This window comes from Lytechinus variegatus, chromosome 2 (genome assembly GCF_018143015.1).
Source record: "Lytechinus variegatus isolate NC3 chromosome 2, Lvar_3.0, whole genome shotgun sequence".
Classification (NCBI taxonomy): Eukaryota; Metazoa; Echinodermata; class Echinoidea; order Temnopleuroida; family Toxopneustidae; genus Lytechinus; species Lytechinus variegatus.
In genome coordinates, this window is record NC_054741.1 from 28,001,802 (window position 1) to 28,024,564 (window position 22,763).

General features: G+C 36.1%; 1 protein-coding gene across 1 annotated transcript in view; it reads left to right on the forward strand.

Moving 5' to 3' along the window:
* LOC121407747 (E3 ubiquitin-protein ligase znrf2-like) overlaps nt 1-20,814 on the forward strand; it is a 38,023-nt gene extending 17,209 nt beyond the window's left edge. The window contains exons 2-4 of the mRNA XM_041598938.1: nt 5,098-5,193; nt 17,787-17,892; nt 20,730-20,814. Of these exons, the coding sequence (XP_041454872.1) occupies nt 5,098-5,193; nt 17,787-17,892; nt 20,730-20,787 (260 nt within the window). The 3' untranslated portion in view covers nt 20,788-20,814. The remainder of the gene's footprint in view (nt 1-5,097; nt 5,194-17,786; nt 17,893-20,729) is intronic.
* Nucleotides 20,815-22,763: the final 1,949 nt, after the last annotated feature.

Here is a 22,763-nt window from a genome sequence, read left to right on the forward strand (position 1 = left end):
GATGATGGTGATGATAATAAAATGATGATGAAGAAGAAGATGGTGATGGTGAAGATAATATGATGATATTTTTTGCTTTGGAGATTGATAGTTTTACTAATAATAATGATGGTGATAATCATGAAATTGTGGTTGTTTCTATCACTGGTTCTGCTGTGTGGGGTTTAATATAATCATGTACAATTTTTTCAGTCTCATTGCATTACAGTTATCAGCAAATTTTTAGTACATGTATATACCTGTACACTGTAACCACCCAATACATTGATGTTGTGGCACATTGGGCATCGGCCCTTGCATAGAACATCCAGACCAATAAAAGAATGAGTTCTTTTTTGTTATGACAATGGGCGATTTCAAGTTCGGTGTTGGCCTTGGTGTTGGTGTTAGTGTTGAAATTTCGATTGCTTCCCCTAGCTCCAAAACTTATTCATAGTTTGTAAAACTGATCCAGATCACATTATTGACATCTCAAAAACTAGTGAGTGACTTTTCGGGACCATCCTCATTTTATGTTTGGTGTTATAATCGTGTAAAAATTGACCCAACACCAACACCAAAAGGTCAACACTGAACTTGAAATCACCCAATGGGTTTATGACCATTATTTCTATATACAATGGGCCAGCAACAAAATGGAATACAAAAAGAAAATTGCAGATATAGTATCATGTGAAGATACAGACCATCATGCTTACAACAAGCCTATGAGATTCTCTGTGATCTCATCCAATTTTCCATGCCAGTGAACTCAATAAAGCATTCACTGCTTTTTTTATAATTTAATCCCATTGCTTATTGAGTGTCTACATAAGAGAGAGAGAGAGAGAAAAAAATGTATCCTAGTGGTTCCAATGATGGACCCTACCTATATCTCTATGGATATAAGTACTGGTACATGATTGAATAACGTTATGTAAATAGATATTTTTTGTAATGTAAAGTGCTTAGCAGCAAGCCAGCAACCTCTTTAGTTCATATAAGAGTGAATAGCTGGATAGACTTTGAAACGCACTATTATACCTTGCCAAAATTATTCAACATTGAATGTGCTTGGTAATGGTATAAACGCAAATATGAGTATTATGACTGTTGAATAATGATGATGGATTGATTCATATGTATCCAGGTGTATATTGAATTTGGATACACAATGACACTGATCTTATATATTTGTATTTAAGACAGATAGTGTGCAGGGATAATACAGGCCTTTACAGGGAGATTCTCTTCTCCCTGAGCTTTTACATGTATATCCGTGTAAAGATGAATAGGCCCAGCCCACCAGCATCATTGAGCTTTTTTGCCCTTCAGGAGCTATCAAAACCAGGATGATGTATATGAGGAAGAAGTAATCTAATTATCAGCCACAACCCTCAAGTCATATCAGTTTATAATTATGTATTTCATTAGTTTCAATGCTACCATTCTTTGTGAAAAAAAGTATACATCAGCCAGAACTCAACAGGAAATCGTAGAATTAATAATTGGAATATTAAACAAATTAAAGGCAATTCTGTAGCAAAAATGTGCAAATGTCTATTTACCAACAGTGAGCAATATGCAATGTAGACCCACCTTTAAAGAAGGCCTAGGTATTGGATAAAGGGGATAGGGGTTTAAAGAGGAAGGGGGAGAGGGGTGAGGGAAATGCGGGAGGAAGATGTTACCAATAAAGAAAGGAAGTTGAGAGATAAGTAGGACGTCGAAGAAAGGTCATATCCCAGGTACCTGTTTCGGGAGGGTATAAAGACCGATGATGGATAAATTCATAACAAAGTTTTCAGTGTACTTATCTGTTGACTTATTTCATTTGTCTCATTGTCTGTGTATCTTTAAAGGGGTTTACTTCCAAATTTCATCGGTGAATTATGTTGGAAAAAAAATATCAGATCAAGTGAAACAAGTTTAAGTTGAGACAAATACACCAAAGTGTCAATTAAGCTCTTATAAATGCCTACAGTAATTATGATTACATTTACAGTGTACTTCTGTGTGGGATCAAAAGACATGATGTCCCATATCTGAAGTCTGTGTTAACCTAGACTGTGGTCTAATTCCTTGCCAAACTTATGGGAAGTCAAAAATGTCAAAACTTTTCTTTACATTTTTTTACTAATTTTAATTTGCTCTTTCCTCATGCTTTAATGGTTAATGAATCAGTTTGACATTTATAAATTATTTGAGTGTTGAATGAGCTTATTGAACTTGGATGTCACAGCTGGCTATCCGTACATGAAATAATAATATAGGATTTGTATAGTGCACATATCCAGTCCACCTTGCTAGGTGCTCAAGGCGCTCCTATATTACCCCGGCTAAGCTAGCCTAGATACTGATTCTGGTGCGCACAGCTTTTTGAGGAATTATTTCCTGCCGGTACCCATTTACCTCACCTGGGTCAAGTGCAGCACAGTATGGATAAATTTCTTGCTGAAGGAAAATACACCATGGCTAGGATTCGAACTCACGACCCTCTGTCTGAAAGGCGAGAGTCAGAACCACTAGACCACGATGCCCCCACATGTAGTTCAACCACAAAGGATTTTGGACAATTTCACAAATCTTTTTTTTGCAGTGATTTCCACTAAATTTCTTTTTTCAGCCAATCGGATGCACGGATTTTGAAAGCTTATATGCTAAGAGCGACTTCATGAAATGCCCCATTATTATTGGTTTGGATGTGAGAGAAGAATTTCAGTATTTTTTCTTTGAATGATATATTCATTGAAGAAACATATTACTTAAGAGAAACAGTATATTGGGCTATCCTTTTGCTCAAACTCATTAGGAGTGCTTATGGTGGATGAACTCGTGAAGATTACGATTTACCTATAGAATCCAAATAAAATACGATCAACTACTGTGTTTATCAGTATCTTTTTTTTAAATTCATTGTTCATTTGTGGATGATACACATTTGGATGTACCTTGCATGAATACATATTTATGACCCTGTTACTGTTATTTCAAGCTCACTGGGTGTGCGTATTATTTTGCTTACAACTTTAAAGAAATGATCCACTTTCATCTTTGTAATCAGTAGGAAGTTACAACCAGTGAAACTTTTTTAATGTACATGAAGGCCTACTGCTGCCATTGTGTTAGAATTCTAATTGGTCGAGCTTGGGTAATATTGGTGAACTTTAAAAAAAAAAACACAGACAGGAAGATAATTACACAGCATACACTGCATAATACATTGCAATGTTAAAGGACAAGTCCACCCCCAACAAAAACTTGATTTGATTAAAAAGTGAAAAATTCAACAAAGCATAACACTGAAAATTTCATCAAAATTGGATGCAAAATAAGGAAGTTGTGACATTTCAAAGTTTCGCTTATTTAAAAAAAAATAGTTATATGAACGAGCCAGTTACATCCAAATGAGAGAGTCGATGATGTCACTCACTCACTATTTCTTTTGTTTTTTATTGTTTGAATTATGAAATATTTTGATTTTCTCGTCATTGTCATGTGAAATGAAGTTTCATTCCACCCTGAACACATGGAATTCCATTATTTTAACATTTTGTCCTTCAGGCAAGGAGATCCTAACCGTCAAATTCGAAAAAATGAAATATTGTATAATTCAAACAATAAAAAAACAAAAGAAACAGTGAGTGAGTGACATCATCGACTCTCTCATTTGGATGTAACTGGCTCGTTCACATAACTATTTTGTTAAAAACAAGCGAAACTTTGAAATGTCATAACTTATTTTACATCCGATTTTGATGAAATTTTCAGCATTGTGCTGGTCTGATTTTTCTCTATTGATTCAAATCAACATTTTTCTGAGGTGGACTTTACCTTTAACATTGCAATGTATTATGCAGTGTATGCTGTGTAATTATCTTCCTGTCAGTGTTTTTTTAAAGTTCACCAATATTACCAAGCTCGACCAATTAAAATTCTAACACAATGGCAGCAGTAGGCTTACATTAAAGAGTTTCACTGGTTATAACTTCCTACTGATTACAAAGATGAAAGTGGATCATTTTCTTTAAAGTTGTAAGCAAAATATTACACACACCCAGTGAGCTTGAAATAACAGTAACAGGGTCATAAATATGTATTTTGATGAAATTTTCATTGTTATGCTTGTTGAATTTTTCTCTTTTTATTCAAATCAAGTTTTTGTTGGGGTGGACTTGTCCTTTAATTCAAAGTTTGTCCCATGTTGCAGGTCTAGGAAGTAGGTTGTGAAAAATAGCCCCCGAATAGAAAAAAAATTGCCACCAGATATATGCTTGTATGTTGTTATTCATGAGTAATCATGAAGTATGAAAATTAGGCTCTGATAATTTTGGTTCATTTTCCATACCAGCATGAAAAGTGTATTCTTCTTGGCCATCTTTGATATATAATCTAATACCGGCAAACACAACGTAAATAAAAGAGGATTAATCCTAGAAGCTACTGACAAAGAGTTTGCTGGTATGCTGTAATAGTACATATGTAGTCTCTCATTTGTTCTTAATGTGAAACATATCTTACCTGACCCCCAGGATCATACAGTGCATTGTCATTGATCAGAAGGTCATTTTCAAATATAATGTTGCATTGTCCTATACCTGTCAGACAAACTGTGTTTGGTAGATATCAAGTTCAGCTAAACTCATTCTTTTACTTATTGTAATTATTTGGGTTTTTGTCCAATCTTACCTTACCAAGCTGAAGTCCAGCAAAACATTTTTATTGTGAAGGATTTATCATGTTTATGTATAAAATCTGTTTGATGTACACATATTAGGTTCAATAATGGGCATTTTTATTATTACTTACCCTTCCATTCTTTCTCTTATTTGTATATCCACATTTATGTAGTAGTAGTAGTACTTATTACTACAGGCAATGATACAAAATATACACGTTCTACAGTATTTCAACAAAAAACAATATTTTTCTTGTACTATATTATTGTAATTTTTCCTCTTATATATTTCAACAGTATAAACCCCAGGTATTTCAGTTGATTTGATTGCTATTATTCCCATTACCGGTATCTAATTTATGTATCAGCTATGACTAATGCATTCATGTAGTAAAGAAGCATCTTGATTGAGCAGATTGTTATACTTTTTATTTTTCCAGGTATCAAATGTCCAGTATGTTCCAAGTTTGTCGGTGCCGATAATATTGAGCTTCATTTGCTTGCCTGCCTCACCAAACCCAGGATTGTATATAATGGTAAGAGTGGTGTCATTTCTTTTGGTCAATATTCATGTTCTCCGTGTATCGTGCCTTTAATGAAATATGAGCACATTCTTGCACAGGATATATGTTACCTTAAATAACATCCATTGTCACTTCACATTATTTTCTGTATATCCCTTACATGTCATGTACAAGAAGATACTCCACCACATTACACAACAAGCATATGGACATCCCATTGTATGGCGATATGCAATCAGGGTAGACTGTTCAAGAAACAAGGCTAGGAGTTCATTTTTCTTTGAATTGATGAAGAATTAAAGTTTGCACAAGTACACCCCCGTTTGCTGGAAAATTTGTTGTTGCATAAATACACTTTTTCATTTCATCTATTGGTTTCTGCAACACTTTTCATAAACACATAAACAAAGAAAATACAATAATGATATACATATAACTGACAAGCAAAACATTGAACAAAATGGCATTTTCTATTAAAACATATCGATTTTTAGAAGGTTGCAGGGGTTGCCACTATAAGCTAAGCTTGACTGCATGGCAACCCCAGAAAACAATGAGAATTATTATTCATCCTACACATATTTTAAAGTGATTGGTTAACATTGGTTTGACTTTTTTAAATCTGAGCTAGAAGGTCACACTTGTCATCTGTGTCTGTGATATGTTACAAAAATGAAGCCCAGAGAAAATTGCATTCGAAAATCATTATTAAGTGCTTCAAAAATTGAAATATAAAGTGACCGGAAACACCATCTTGATTTCATCCCATACACTTATGTGTACTATTTCGGCGTCTATAAGACGCCTATTTACATAATCGGGGTTTGCCTTGTAGTTTTAGCTTTTCATTCTCAATAATGGTTGTTTTCGGGGTTTATTAGTTCTAATATATGCACTTGTACACATGTTTCATCTTGGTTTGAGAATTTATTAAATCGGCTGCTCACAAAGTTAAACAATACCTTTAACATAAGGGTGCAGTTGCACTATCAGGAAAGCACTTGCAACCCAAAAAGTTCCTGCAAAATGGTTCTTAGTGCTGTTTAACATGGAGTTTTACAAATCACAATATTTTCATGGAGTTTTAGATAAGAAATTCGATATCTTCTGTCATATCTTTTGTTTGTCTGCCCGAATTGTACAAATGACCTTTGTTTTATAAGCCTAATTTCTAGAAATACTCATTAGGGTTCTCCCTTTGCCCTGATTTTGTAAAGTTTTGTTTACATATTGATGTGTAAACTACACTCTAGTAACCGCGTCAGCAAGATAATATTATCAGACAACATTACTCTGTTTTACCTTTGTACATGGTATCAAAATGTTAAATATGTGTGTGTACATGTATATACTCTATATGCAGGGGACTCCATCCTGAGTGAATAATTTCAGTCTTAACTTTAAAACCGTAGTTGATATTTTTTTTCCTCGTCTCGGTTTTAGTAGGTGTGGAAGCTAAAAAAAGGCTTCATATTATCTCTGATTTTTACTATTCAAGGTGTGATACCAGAACCGAAATTTCCTGTATTCTGAAATAAAACCTCAGCTTCCTCTTCCTTCCTCCTTATGCACATCAAATAGATAAATTGAAATTTCACTTTTGTGGAGCTTATGAAACTGTTACTGTGATCTATTATTAGGTGGTCTGTCTACGACAGATCACCTATTGTTTTCGTCAGAATTTTCTTTATTTCTTTCTTTATTCTTGGCACCTATGTTTGTCGCCAACTTTTCTCGAAATTGGCTGAATCAATTTTGCTGATTTTTTCGTCATATATAGAATCTATCATAGAGACGGCAAAATAAGCTTTTCAAGGTCATATGGTCATGATGACGTCATCTACGCGCCATTTTGTAAAATTCTTCATTTGATCATATCTTCATTATCAATTATCAAAAATTAACAATATTTACATGACATTAACTTCATGTCAAGGGTCAACTGTCAATGTCATCAAAGGTCATGTAGAGGTCATGACGCGCGCGTACGCGCGCGTCAAAGGTAAAAAAATCGTCCAAATGACCTATAAAATTTTTTGGGTACGTTTCAGGTCATTTTAAGCATTTCAAAAATTTGCGCGCGCGCACTGTGCGCGCGTTTCCGCGCGTTACACCTTAACACAACGCAGAAAACCGTTTCTTTTAATATCATTGCATTGCTAATAAAATTCTGAGCAATTTGATACCTTGATCAACCTTCTACAACCATTAATATAGAAATTAACACCCATTAAAGTTTGCAGCACGTGTGCGCGCGAGCTCTCACTATAGGCCATATATGGGCAAAAACATGCCTATTGTAAATTCACTGTAGCTCTTTAAAAAGTCCGTTGACCCCCAATTTTTTTTTCATATATCGATAGAGTATGAGTTGTAGATTTGATTTCATGTCACCATTGTCCCTAAATTATATCGTGACGTCATCAAATAGGCGCCCAAACTAAAAATTTCATTTTTTTCAAAAATGACGTCATCAAATTTATGCAAATTTGGCTGTAACTTCTCGAATATAGATCATTTTTCGCCCAGATTTCGATATGTTGTAGTTTATAATGTACTCTTTCTCCTCAGTTAACATGAATATTCGTTTTGAGAAACGCATCATTGCGTAAAACAGCGATGAAAAGAGGCATGTCATTTTTCCTCATTTTGCGTGTAATCTCTATGGACATGACTTTTTCCCAAAACTAGATTCGACATTCCTCTATTTCGTGAGCCATATCTCCATTTTTTCTTGTCAGCTTTCCTTGAGCTTTTAACATGTTGTAGCTGAGATTCTGGGCTATCGGAAATGTGCCCTTCATTTTTTGATCAGATGCCGGGATCATGCCCGTATTTCACTTGCAAAATTGGAATTGTAATTCTCAAAATTGCTTACGTGTAATCTCTATGGGGAATATCGTGGCTCAATGGATAACGCATTTGACTTGCTTTCTCGAGGGCGGAGGTTCGATTCCTGGGGTAGAAAAGATGATTTTTTTTTCATTTTTTTTTTCTTTTTGCCACCTCTTACATGATCCTTTATGATAATTAAAAGGTATGAAAGTTAAAATTTAGCAAGATAAAACAGATTATAATTACTTTTTTCATATTACATGTATTTTGCGTGTAATCTCTATGGGACATGACTTTTTCTCAAAACCAGATTCGACATTCCTCTATTTCGTGAGCCATATCTCCATTTTTTCTTGTCAGTTTTCTTTAAGCTTTTAGTATGTTGTAGCTGAGATTCTAAGCTTTCGCAAGTGTGCCCTTTATTTTTTGATCAGATGCCGGGATCATGCCCGTATTTCACTTGCAAAATTGGACTTGTAATTCTCAAAATTGCTTACGTGTATTCTCTATGGGGAATATCGTGGCTTTGACTGCTTCTTAAAGGGCGCGGGTTCGAGTCCTGGGGTGAACAAGATGAATTTTTTTTTCACTTTTTTTTCTTTTTGCCACTTCTTACATGATCCTTTATGATAATTTAAAGGTATAAAAGTTTAAATTTAGCAAGATAAAACAGATTATAATTACTTTTTTTCATATCACATGTATTTTGCGTGTAATCTCTATGGGACATGACCTTTTCTCAAAACTAGATTCGACATTCCTCTATTTCGTGAGCCATATCTCCATTGTTTCTTGTCAGTTTTCCCTGAGCTTTGAGTATGTTGTAGCTGAGATTCTAAGCTTTCGCGAATGTGCCCACCATTTTTTGATCAGATGCCAGGATCATGCCTGTATTTCGCTTGCAAAATTGGACTTGTAATTCTCAAAATTGCTTACGTGTATTCTCTATGGGGAATATCGTGGCTTTGACTGCTTTCTAAAGGGCGCGGGTTCGAGTCCTGGGGTGAACAAGATGAATTTTTTTCACTTTTTTTTCTTTTTGCCGCTTCTTACATGATCCTTTATGATAATTTAAAGGTATAAAAGTTTAAATTTAGCAAGATAAAACAGATTATAATTACTTTTTTCATATCACATGTATTTTGCGTGTAATCTCTATGGGACATGACCTTTTCTCAAAACTAGATTCGACATTCCTCTATTTCGTGAGCCATTTTCAGTTTTCCCTGAGCTTTTAGTATGTTGTAGCTGAGATTCTAAGCTTTCGGTAATGTGCCCTCCATTTTTTGATCAGATGCCGGGATCATGCCCGTATTTCGCTTGCAAAATTGGAATTGTAATTCTCAAACTTGCTTACGTGTAATCTCTATGGGGAATATGCTAGCTCAATGGATAACGCATTTGACGTGTTCGTCCGTATTGCTGACGTGTAGGTCCGTGTTGCTGACGTGGTGGTCCGTGTAGCTGACGTGTAGGTCCGTGTTGCTGACGTATTGGTCCGTGTTGACGACGTGCTCTGCCGGCATGATCCGTGTAGATCCGTGTGAAGCTGCCGTGTTGATGCCGTGTTCACAGTCATCTGGGGCAAAACTATCCCGGACCTCCCCGGATCATGCCGGCATTGCCGTGTTGATCCGTGAGGTATAATCATCTATCTTGTATGTATCTGTTTGAAGATGTATGTCTGACGATTGTCATCACCACATCAATAATCACAGTTAGTAATGGTCAAAACTTATTCTTAGGATGTCTACGATCAAGATTATCAATATCTAAATGATTTATTTCATACATCAGCCGACACTGAATGACAAATCATGACAGACCACCTAATTCGTCCGCATGACGAATTAAATTCTAGTATTTCATTTCATTAGGTGGTCTGTCTATGACAGATCACCTATTGATTTCGTCAGAATTTTCTTTATTATTTATTATTTATTCTTAGCCCCTATGTTTGTCGCCAACTTTTCTCGGAATTGGCTGAATCAATTTTGCTGATTTTTTCGTCATTTATAGAGTCTATCATAGAGACGGCATACGAATCTTTTGAAGGTCATATGGTCATGATGACGTCATCTACGCGCCATTTTGTAAAATTCTTCATTTCATCATATCTTCATTATCAATTATCAAAAATTAATAATATTTACAGGACATTAACTTCATGTCAAGGGTCAACTGTCAATGTCATCAAAGGTCATGTAGAGGTCATGACGCGCGCGTACGCGCGCGTCAAAGGTAAAAAAATCGTCCAAATGACCTATAAATTTTTTTGGGTACGTTTAAAGTCATTTTAAGCATTTCAAAAATTTGCGCGCGCGCACGTATGCGCGCGCGTTTCCGCGCGTTACACCTTAACACAACGCAGAAAAACCGTTTCTTTTAATATCATTGCATTGCTAATAAAATTCTGAGCAATTTGATACCTTGATCAACCTTCTACAACCATTAATATAGAAATTAACACCCATTAAAGTTTGCAGCACGTGTGCGCGCGAGCTCTCACTATAGGCCATATATGGGCAAAAACATGCCTATTGTAAATTCACTGTAGCTCTTTAAAAAGTCCGTTGACCCCCAATTTTTTTTTCATATATCGATAGAGTATGAGTTGTAGATTTGATTTCATGTCACCATTGTCCCTAAATTATATCGTGACGTCATCAAATAGGCGCCCAAACTAAAAATTTCATTTTTTTCAAAAATGACGTCATCAAATTTATGCAAATTTGGCTGTAACTTCTCGAATATAGATCATTTTTCGCCCAGATTTCACTATGTTGTAGTTTATAATGTACTCTTTCTCCTCAGTTAACATGAATATTCGTTTTGAGAAACGCATCATTGCGTAAAACAGCGATGAAAAGAGGCATGTCATTTTTCCTCATTTTGCGTGTAATCTCTATGGGACATGACTTTTTCCCAAAACTAGATTCGACATTCCTCTATTTCGTGAGCCATATCTCCATTTTTTCTTGTCAGCTTTCCTTGAGCTTTTAACATGTTGTAGCTGAGATTCTGGGCTATTGGAAGTGTGCCCTTCATTTTTTGATCAGATGCCGGGATCATGCCCGTATTTCACTTGCAAAATTGGAATTGTAATTCTCAAAATTGCTTACGTGTAATCTCTATGGGGAATATCGTGGCTCAATGGATAACGCATTTGACTTGCTTTCTCGAGGGCGGAGGTTCGATTCCTGGGGTAGAAAAGATGATTTTTTTTTCATTTTTTTTTTCTTTTTGCCACCTCTTACATGATCCTTTATGATAATTAAAAGGTATGAAAGTTAAAATTTAGCAAGATAAAACAGATTATAATTGTTTTTTTTTCATATCACATGTATTTTGTGTGTAATCTCTATGGGACATGACTTTTTCTCAAAACTAGATTCGACATTCCTCTATTTCGTGAGCCATATCTCCATTTCTTCTTGTCAGTTTTGCCGGAGCTTTTAATATGTTATAGCTGAGATTCTGGGCTTTCGGTAATGTGCCCTCCACTTTTTGATCAGATGCCGGGATCATGCCCGTTTTTCACTTGCAATATTGGAATTGTAATTCTCAAAATTGCTTACGTGTAAAGTCTATGGGAAACATTAATAATCACATTGAGCAATGGTCAAAATTTATTCTTAGGATGTCTAGAATCAAGATTATCAATCATATCTAAATTATTCATTTTATACATTAGCCGACTCTGAATGAAAAATCATGACAGACCACCTAATTCGTCCGCATGACGAATTAAATTCTAGTCTTTATTTATTTCTTTATTTATTTTTACGGATTTTTCTTGTCGCCAAGTTATCTCAAAATGGACTTGCTCAATTTCATTGAATTTCATGTCATCTATAGGATCTGTCATGGACACGTCAAAATAAGCTTTTCAAGGTCATCACGTCATGATGACGTCATCTAGGCGCCATTTTGTAAAATCACATTATCAATCACATCTCCATTATCAATTATCAAAAATCAATCAAATTTACATCACATCAACTTCAGGTCAAGGGTCATCAGGTCATGTCATCAAAGGTCACCTGTAGGTCACGACGCGCGCGTACGCGCGCGTCAAAATTTAAAAATGCTCAAAATCACTTTTTGACCAAACGAAAGTACGTTTTAGGTCATTCTAAGCATTTCAAGAATTTGCGCGCGCGCACGCATGCGTGCGCGTTTCCGCGCGTAACACCTTAACGCAATGCAGAAACACCGTTTTTTTTACATCATTGCATTGATAATAAAATTCTGAACAATTCGATACCTTGATCAACCTTCTACGACCATTAATGACGAAATTAACACCCGTTAAAGTCTGCAGCACGTGTGCGCGCGAGCTCTCACTATAGGCCATATATGGGCAAAAACATGCCTATTGAAAATTCACTGTAGCTCTTTAAATAGTCCGTTGACCCCCAATTTTTTTTTCATATATCGATAGAGTATGAGTTGTAAATTTGATTTCATGTCACCATTGTCCCTAAATTATATCGTGACGTCATCAAAATGGCGCCTAAACTAAAAATTTCATTTTTTCAAAAATGACGTCATCAAATTTATGCAAATTTGGTTGTAACTTCTCAAATATAGATCGTTTTTCGCCCAGATTTCGATATCTTGTAGTTTAGAATGTACTCTTTCTCCTGAGTAAACATGATTATTCGTTTTGAGAAACGCATCATTGCGTAAAACAGCGATGAAAAGAGGCATGTCATTTTTCCTCATTTTGCGTGTAATCTCTATGGGACATGACTTTTTCTCAAAACCAGATTCGACATTCCTCTATTTCATGAGCCATATCTCCATTTTTTCTTGTCAGTTTTCTTTAAGCTTTTAGTATGTTGTAGCTGAGATTCTAAGCTTTCGGAAGTGTGCCCTTTATTTTTTGATCAGATGCCGGGATCATGCCCGTATTTCACTTGCAAAATTGGACTTGTAATTCTCAAAATTGCTTACGTGTATTCTCTATGGGGAATATCGTGGCTTTGACTGCTTTCTAAAGGGCGCGGGTTCGAGTCCTGGGGTGAACAAGATGAATTTTTTTTCACTTTTTTTTCCTTTTTGCCACTTCTTACATGATCCTTTATGATAATTAAAAGGTATAAAAGTTTAAATTTAGCAAGATAAAACAGATTATAATTGCTTTTTTCATATCACATGTATTTTGCGTGTAATCTCTATGGGACATGACTTTTTCTCAAAACTAGATTCGACATTCCTCTATTTCGTGAGCCATATCTCTATTGTTTCTTGTCAGTTTTCCCTGAGCTTTTAGTATGTTCTAGCTGAGATTCTAAGCTTTCGGAATGTGCCCTCCATTTTTTGATCAGATGCCGGGATCATGCCCGTATTTCGCTTGCAAAATTTGAATTGTAATTCTCAAACTTGCTTACGTGTATTCTCTATGGGGAATATCGTGGCTTTGACTGCTTTCTAAAGGGCGCGGGTTCGAGTCCTGGGGTGAACAAGATGATTTTTTTTCACTTTTTAGGTGGTCTGTCTACGACAGATCACCTATTGATTTCGTCAGAATTTTCTTTATTTCTTTATTTCTTTATTCTTGGCACCTATGTTTGTCGCCAACTTTTCTCGAAATTGGCTGAATCAATTTTGCTGATTTTTTCGTCATATATAGAATTTATCATAGAGACGGCAAAATAAGCTTTTCAAGGTCATATGGTAATGATGACGTCATCTACGCGCCATTTTGTAAAATTCTTCATTTGATCATATCTTCATTATCAATTATCAAAAATTACCAATATTTACATGACATCAATTTCATGTCAAGGGTCAACTGTCAATGTCATCAAGGGTCATGTAGAGGTCATGACGCGCGCGTACGCGCGCGTCAAAGGTAAAAAAATCGTCCAAATGACCTATAAATTTTTTTGGGTACGTTTCAGGTCATTTTAAGCATTTCAAAAATTTGCGCGCGCGCACATATGCGCGCGCGTTTCCGCGCGTTACACCTTAACGCAACGCAGAAAAACCATTTCTTTTAATATCATTGCATTGCTAATAAAATTCTGAGCAATTTGATACCTTGATCAACCTTCTACAACCATTAATATAGAAATTAACACCCATTAAAGTTTGCAGCACGTGTGCGCGCGAGCTCTCACTATAGGCCATATATGGGCAAAAACATGCCTATTGTAAATTCACTGTAGCTCTTTAAAAAGTCCGTTGACCCCCAACTTTTTTTTCATATATCGATAGAATATTAGTTGTAGATTTGATTTCATGTCACCATTGTCCCTAAATTATATCGTAACGTCATCAAAATGGCGCCCAAACTAAAATTTTCATTTTTTTAAAAATGACGTCATCAAATTTATGCAAATTTGGCTGTAACTTCTCGAATATAGATCATTTTTCGCCCAGATTTTGATATGTTGTAGTTTATAATGTACTCTTTCTCCTCAGTTAACATGAATTTTCGTTTTGAGAAACGCATCATTGCGTAAAACAGCGATGAAAAGAGGCATGTCATTTTTCCTCATTTTGCGTGTAATCTCTATGGGACATGACTTTTTCCCAAAACTAGATTCGACATTCCTCTATTTCGTGAGCCATATCTCCATTTTTTCTCGTCAGCTTTCCTTGAGCTTGTTATATGTTGTAGCTGAGATTCTGGGCTATTGGAAGTGTTCCCTTCAATTTTTGATGAGATGCCGGGATCATGCCCGTATTTCACTTGCAAAATTGGAATTGTAATTCTCAAAATTGCTTACGTGTAATCTCTATGGGGAATATCGTGGCTCAATGGATAACGCATTTGACTTGCTTTCTCGAGGGCGGAGGTTCGATTCCTGGGTAGAAAAGATGATTTTTTTTTTCATTTTTTTTTTCTTTTTGCCACCTCTTACATGATCCTTTATGATAATTAAAAGGTATAAAAGTTAAAATTTAGCAAGATAAAACAGATTATAATTGTTTTTTTCATATCACATGTATTTTGCGTGTAATCTCTATGGGACATGACTTTTTCCCAAAACTAGATTCGACATTCCTCTATTTCGTGAGCCATATCTCCATTTCTTCTTGTCAGTTTTGCCGGAGCTTTTAATATGTTATAGCTGAGATTCTGGGCTTTCGGTAATGTGCCCTCCACCTTTTGATCAGATGCCGGGATCATGCCCGTTTTTCACTTGCAATATTGGAATTGTAATTCTCAAAATTGCTTACGTGTAAAGTCTATGGGAAACATTAATAATCACATTGAGCAATGGTCAAAATTTATTCTTAGGATGTCTAGAATCAAGATTATCAATCATATCTAAATGATTCATTTTATACATTAGCCGACTCTGAATGAAAAATCATGACAGACCACCTAATTCGTCCGCATGACGAATTAAATTCTAGTTTTTCTTTTTGCCGCTTCTTACATGATCCTTTATGATAATTTAAAGGTATAAAAGTTTAAATTTAGCAAGATAAAACAGATTATAATTACTTTTTTCATATCACATGTATTTTGCGTGTAATCTCTATGGGACATGACCTTTTCTCAAAACTAGATTCGACATTCCTCTATTTCGTGAGCTATATCTCCATTGTTTCTTGTCAGTTTTCCCTGAATTTTTAGTATGTTGTAGCCGAGATTCTAAGCTTTCGAAAATATGCACTCCATTTTTTGATCAGATGCCGGGATCATGCCCGTATTTCGCTTACAAAATTGGAATTGTAATTCTCAAATTTGCTTACGTGTAATCTCTATGGGGAATATGCTAGCTCAATGGATAACGCATTTGACGTGTTCGTCCGTATTGCTGACGTGTAGGTCCGTGTTGCTGACGTGGTGGTCCGTGTAGCTGACGTGTAGGTCCGTGTTGCTGACGTATTGGTCCGTGTTGACGACGTGCTCTGCCGGTATGATCCGTGTAGATCCGTGCTGCCGTGTTGATGCCGTGTTCACAGTCATCTGGGGCAAAACTATCCCGGACCTCCCCGGATCATGCCGGCATTGCCGTGTTGATCCGTGAGGTATAATCATCTATCTTGTATGTATCTGTTTGAAGATGTATGTCTGGCGATTGTCATCACCACATCAATAATCACATTTAGTAATGGTCAAAACTTATTCTTAGGATGTCTACGATCAAGATTATCAATGATATCTAAATGATTTATTTCATACATCAGCCGACACTGAATGACAAATCATGACAGACCACCTAATTCGTCCGCATGACGAATTAAATTCTAGTTTTTCATTTCATTTATTCGATATGAAAGTAAATATTGCCATCTAAATCATTTGATGAAGAGAGTGAAAGGACAATGATAGAGGCATTTTTTAGTCCTCGAGTGCGTTGCTTCTTTTTTAAATGCTTAATAATGATTTCCCACCGGGGTTTGTCCATACTTCTTTTTTCTTTTTTTCCAAGCAAGTTCATTCTGTGTACATAGCTGAATTTGACAAGCTGCTATCTAGACCTTGGAGAAGAGGTTGAGTTGTGTGTTGTGGTTTCTATCAAACTGGAAACACATAGTTATAAAGGACATCATTGAAACACATTTAGATTTAATGTTGCGTTTATGCTTCTGCAGAAACCGTGTTTCTTGAGGAATGCTGGTGATAATAGCATTTGTGTAAATTTACAATTGCTGATTTACATGAAAGTAAATTCATTCATTCATTTAATGGTTTACTCAACAGACATTGTATCGCAGTAAAAAACTGAATTACAGGGTATCGATTGCAATATACATAGTAATAAAAATGCAGAGGCAATTGGAGTTATTCACATACATGTAGAATTTGCTTAGTAAAGTGTTGACAAAAATGAATAAATAACAGAAGAATACACATAAATTGATAAAACTCTGAAAACATGATTAAGTTAATGGTTAAGTAAATGGATTAGATTGATGTTCAAGAATTTTCAAATCATTTTAGTTAAGATTTGTAGTATTTGTTAAGCACATATACAAGATTAGGGAGGGCACTGTTTCTAAATCTGTTAACAAAAAATTATGCAACTGTGATTTGAATTAAACATGTAACAAAATCCTTATTTTGACCTTAAAATTGAGAACTGAGAAGCATAAACACACCCTCTATTTTGTATGATGTAAGGAATATTGCCTGGGTAAAGTCCAGGCATGGTCCAGGGTTCATTCAGCTAATTACATCTGTCGGGATGGAGGTCAGGTTTTATGAAACCACTATGTATTTCACAAATTAGTTGACAACTGAAATGACAATTATACTCTGTATGTCCATGATAGGTCCATGGTATGTCCAAACCAGTGCATATTATCGTGGATCCTGGTATGATGAATGCCTGGTTGGGATTATACAGTATCATGAAATAGTGCTATGGAGAAAACTACAAAGTCCTAAAGTATGTCAAATGAAAAGTTGTCTTTATCACTTGTTGTATTAATCTATTCATTGAATTTCCATTGTGCTATTATGTGTACAATAATCTTTGTGATCTTATGTTTAAAACTAAAGAGTCATAGCTTTCTTACATGTATTTCTAATGAACTTTTCTTGTTCTGATGTTCTCCACATTTTCTTTTTCACAGATCAATTTAAATAATATACATACATCTACATGCACTATAAAATAATGTTGGAAACCTCTCTTTCTAAGATCAAAAATGGCTTCGAAGACTATTATGCAAGACATGCTATTAAGCAATACATGCGCATTCTAATTATTGAGATTACTGTCTGAAGGCTGGTTTAACTAAAAATAGAATTCATGGTATTTTCAGTCAACTATTTCTTTTTTCTTGAAACCTTGCAGAAGATGTACTAACGTTAGACTCAGGGGAATGTGTAATATGCCTAGAAGATATGCTACAAGGGGATACCATAGCAAGACTGCCATGCCTTTGTATTTATCACAAAAGGTAAGAGCAATGAAAGAATGATTGCTAGGTTGATTGATAGTTTGATGAATAAAAGATTAAAATATCTATTGATAGAATAGGCTGATCGATATCTTGATGGATTTGTTGATCAATTGATTTATAGATAGGTTGATTGATAGATTTAGTGGGTATATTAGAAAGTGAATGTTTGAGATTCAGAATGATGAGTGAGAGTTCATAAGTTATCGAGTAACTTATGCTGTGTTTGTACACTGCATCAGCTTTTTTGTTGCGTGTAAACGCGATTAACTTGCATCGGCTCTCAGTGCAGAATCGGCAATTTTGCACCACCAAAGTAGTAGGTTCAGAACCACGAGCCGGTGCAGAATCTGCTTTTTTTCTACGTGTAAACATAAAGCCGATTCTGCATTGGCAATTGGCGTGCATTTTCATTTATTGGCAGTGTGAAAGCATATTACAGGAACTTTTAGCCCAGCGTGTAGTTGGGCATGGGCGCTGTGGTTGGCTGCTGAGCTAGCGATTTTGAATCTTGCGTCTTGCTTGCTTATCAGACCGTACTGCGCATGCTTGTAACTTCAAGAACTTATCCCTAATAGTATGTGTTGGGCAGTGTGAATGAAGGAATAATTATCAACAGGTATTTTTAGCCTGAAAAAGTTTTCATAATGTAACTGGGATTCTTGTGATCGAAGCAATTTGAAACCACCTAGTAAGTGAGCAGTGATGAGTCCATTGAGCGGATAAGTGTGCTACTGCTATTGCTAAGAAGAAATGCCTGAGTATTGGGGTGATGAACAAGGGTAAATAGGTTAGTTGTTATTGAACAGTTAACAAATCACTGAGTTACTGGATGGGCATACAGTGTTTGTGAGTTGGTACATTTCACCATATCTAGGCCGGGGCTCCCCCCCCCATGATTTGCGCAATATTTTTTTTTTTTACCTCACTGCTTACTGACTTTTTACTTTCAAGTCTTGTGCATCTTTTGAGACCAAATTTACAATGCCCGGGTACGCGGTTCCGAAATTACGCAACATTTTGTGCGTGCATGTCAGACCCAAAATTGCTAAAATATGTGATTGCATGCAAATTGTGTTTTCAACCAAAGATCATAAATGTATGATTATTTTTAGTTTTGCTGGTCTAAATGGATTTATTTCATGCTCATTTGAATTTATGAGTGATAAAATGGTGTGTTAGCAGTGAACTTGAGATGATAACAGCATGATCAGCGTGGGATATTATAGACTAAGACCCCTGTTACATCTGAAAGTTTCCTACCCGAGACCCGACCGAGTCCACTTGCAACCTTGACTGGATTATTGGTGGATTAGCTTCGCGAACGGACCGAGTCCGAAATGTGGTCTGTTTACATCACAGTGTTCATTCCCTCCCTATCGCCCTATCTGTACTGTTTCGAGCGGCATCCGATTGCTGACACCTTTAAAAGGCGCTCTCGATCTAGGCTCCGAATAATTCACGCGCGCTAATTGAAGTTACCCGAGATTCTGAAAGAATGCTGATGATCCCAGCAGTCGTTGAAGATATGATCGACTTGAAAAGGATACGTTTAAAATGCTTCTTTTCACTCAAATCAAAGACTTTATCAATCACAATTCACATGTCGCATGCCGCAAAAACATTCGAAGAACGTCGGGGCTGGGGAGGGGATAGCACGCACTATATGATGTAATTTGACAGCTGGCGAACGGACCGAGATAGGTTCGAAAGCTTGTGTGCGTTTACATCTACGAATCGGTGGACCGGGGCCGGCCCGATACCTACCCGAGACTACCTCTGGATGTGGTCTCGGGTAGGTTCGCTAAAAGGTGGCCCGAGGTAGGTTTGGGATGTTTACATCTGATTTCTTTCCGGCCCGAGGTAGGGAATCTCTCAGATGTAACAGGGGTCTAAGTAGGTGGTTTTGTTAGGCCACTGCACACCTTATGACCCAACTGGTCGCCGACTGGCTTGCGACTGAGTGAGGGGAGATGTGACGTCACAGCGCTTGTCAGCTTCACAGTCGCAGACCGGTCAGAGACAAGTCGCAAGGAAAATCGGAAGGATTTGACATGTCGAATCCTGATGACTGGATCGCAAGCTCAATCCAACCTCCAGCCAATCAGACAGCAGAGTTGCATAACGCGTATTATGATAAACAACGCGCATACGCAGTAGTAAGCGCAATTTCTCAGATGCTATGCCAAAAAGCAAAAAGCGCATGCGTGAGTCGCAGACCGGATCGCAAGGTGTGCGGTGTCGAGGCTTATGACTGCCTTGCGACTCATCTCCCCTCACCCAGTCGCAAGCCAGTCGGCGACCAGTCGGGTCGTAAGGTGTGCGGTGGCCTTAAGAGAGGTGGATAAGAGTGATTGTGTATGATTAGTGAATGAGTGAGTGGTATTTCCAATTGTCGAACTGAGTTTCTATTTGACAAATTATTTTAAGGAAAGATTATAATATATTTGTAAAAAAAAAAGATGTACCTATTTTTACCGAAGATGTCCAATTCCATTTTAATCAACTTAAATCTCACCTTTTGATCATTGAGCAATATTCATTTAATGCTTGTGCTCCTATGACATGGGGCGAGAGGGGGGGGGGGCGGTTAAAGAAAGTATGAACTTTGATTAAAAAGGTATAAATATGTATATAGAATAAATGCAAATGAAATTGGTGCAGACTTTTATGCATAAAAGCAATGGAAATATGCTCAGCAGATATATAACTGAAAGTATTTTGATTCATGAAAAAGAGGGTGGGGGAGGGTGATTGATCAAGCTGAGTGAAATATCATCCCATGCTGCCTTTCATACCCTGCAGCTCCTGTTACTTGACTTCTGTTTCTATTTCAGTTGTATCGACAATTGGTTTGAGAGGAATCGATCGTGTCCGGAGCACCCGAACGACTAGGAGCAGAGTGTGTGTGTGAATCTAAAGTAAAGTGAGTATAAAGATGAGACGACTCACAAGAGCATATGTAAACCAGGGTTTACTTGTCATAAATGAATTGGAAATAATTGTATGCCTGGGCTAATATATTTATTACTTTCATTTTGCCACCATGTATATCCATGAATATCTATACATAGTTCAGAATTAGAATTTCCTGTTGCCTGCCACCCCACCAACCTACATAATATGCAATATCATATTTTTTTATGATAAACAGACTACATTTAAGCTCTTTGGATTTATTTATTTGTTTATTTATTTATTTATTGATTGATTTATTTATTTGTTTATTTATTTATTTATTTATGTATTATTTATTTACTTACTTACTTATTTTATATTTTTTTGGTTTGTTTTTTATTTATTCATTTATTCATTTATTTTATTTATTCATTTATTTATATATTTGTTTATTTATTTATTCATCTATCCATCCATCCATCTATCTAGTTATCTATCTATCTATTCTGTCTGTCTGTCTATTTATTTTGATTTAAGTATTTAAGTATTTATTCATTTTATTGAGGGTATCATTTAAGTGATTTGCCAAGTATCATTTCTCATGCTCTGTTATTGTGATGTGTTGAATTTCAAGAGATTCCTCTGTTACATGTATGTTATTAAAAGTCACCCTGTGCATTACTATTACCATTTGATCTCCACACTTTCTATATAAACCAAGTCAACCTTGTCTGACAAGGCTTTTCTGTTATGACTGATCAATTCATCATTTTGAAATGGCAGAATGGCCTTCTATGTAACTGTAATCTATCTAGGTCATGTGATTTAGGTAATGAATTAACCCGCAATCTAAAAACATGTGATCTACTTTTGTGACATACTATGTGATGTCATAATAGTGAAACCATCAAAACACGAAAAAGGGGAAAAGAATTCAAGGAGGAAAAATTTGAATGGGGAGCACACAATACTATCATACACTCCCCCCCCACAAAACCCGCAATAAAATGACAGAAAGTCACAGTAAACAAATACAATCTTACATTGGCTAATGTACATAATTCAAATTACTCATGGAAATGAGTTCTTCAATAAATAACACATTTTCATGTTACTAATTCACGAGTGGAATCTACACAAATAAAGTCGCCTCTATCAGCATATTGCAAGCTATCACTGATTCCATTTGTTCTCCCTTCTGACAGAATCAATATCATATTTTCACAACATACGACCTCTCCATTTCTTGAACAAAGCTTTTTAATGCTCTAAACCCTGCCATAGGCTAACATATTCCTACTGCCATGCTTTAAAGAGAAATGCCAGTAGTTGCAGTAAACACTGATTTCATGAGAAAGTCTGTAAAACCAGGCTTAATTGTCAGTATATCATCGAGGATCTAGATCTGGTACAGTTACATAAACTGAACTTTGTGAAATCTTGAAATCTACGCTGAAAAATGTTCACACTGAAGATCACCAACACAGATAAGCGCACGTGGGACAGTGTATCATTATTGCTTCGAATGTCGTGCCCGACGCTTGACCCGAATCCTATGCTTATTTGCTAATTTCTCAGCAATTACACAATTTCTTCCAGAATCCTTTGGCACATATTTTTTATTTATACAAACAGACACTTTGGTGGTCATTTTATTGGATTCTGTACGAACTCATTTTGATATCGTTACCAAAACTGGCATTTACCTTTAAGCATGTTGAAAAGTACAATGGTACATGATGCTAGCACAGACTTCCTAAATTGCTATTGATTTGCCAGCCAGTTAGCAGTAGCAAACATTGGTCAGTCATATGTTACTCAAAACATGAAATAGTAATTTGTGTTACACAAAATTGATGTATGTTAAATGTATAGATAACGAGGGAAAAAAGAACCCTCAAACCCATGAACCTCTAAATCATCTCCTTTAACTATATACAGTATATATACATATATATATAGCTGCAAATATG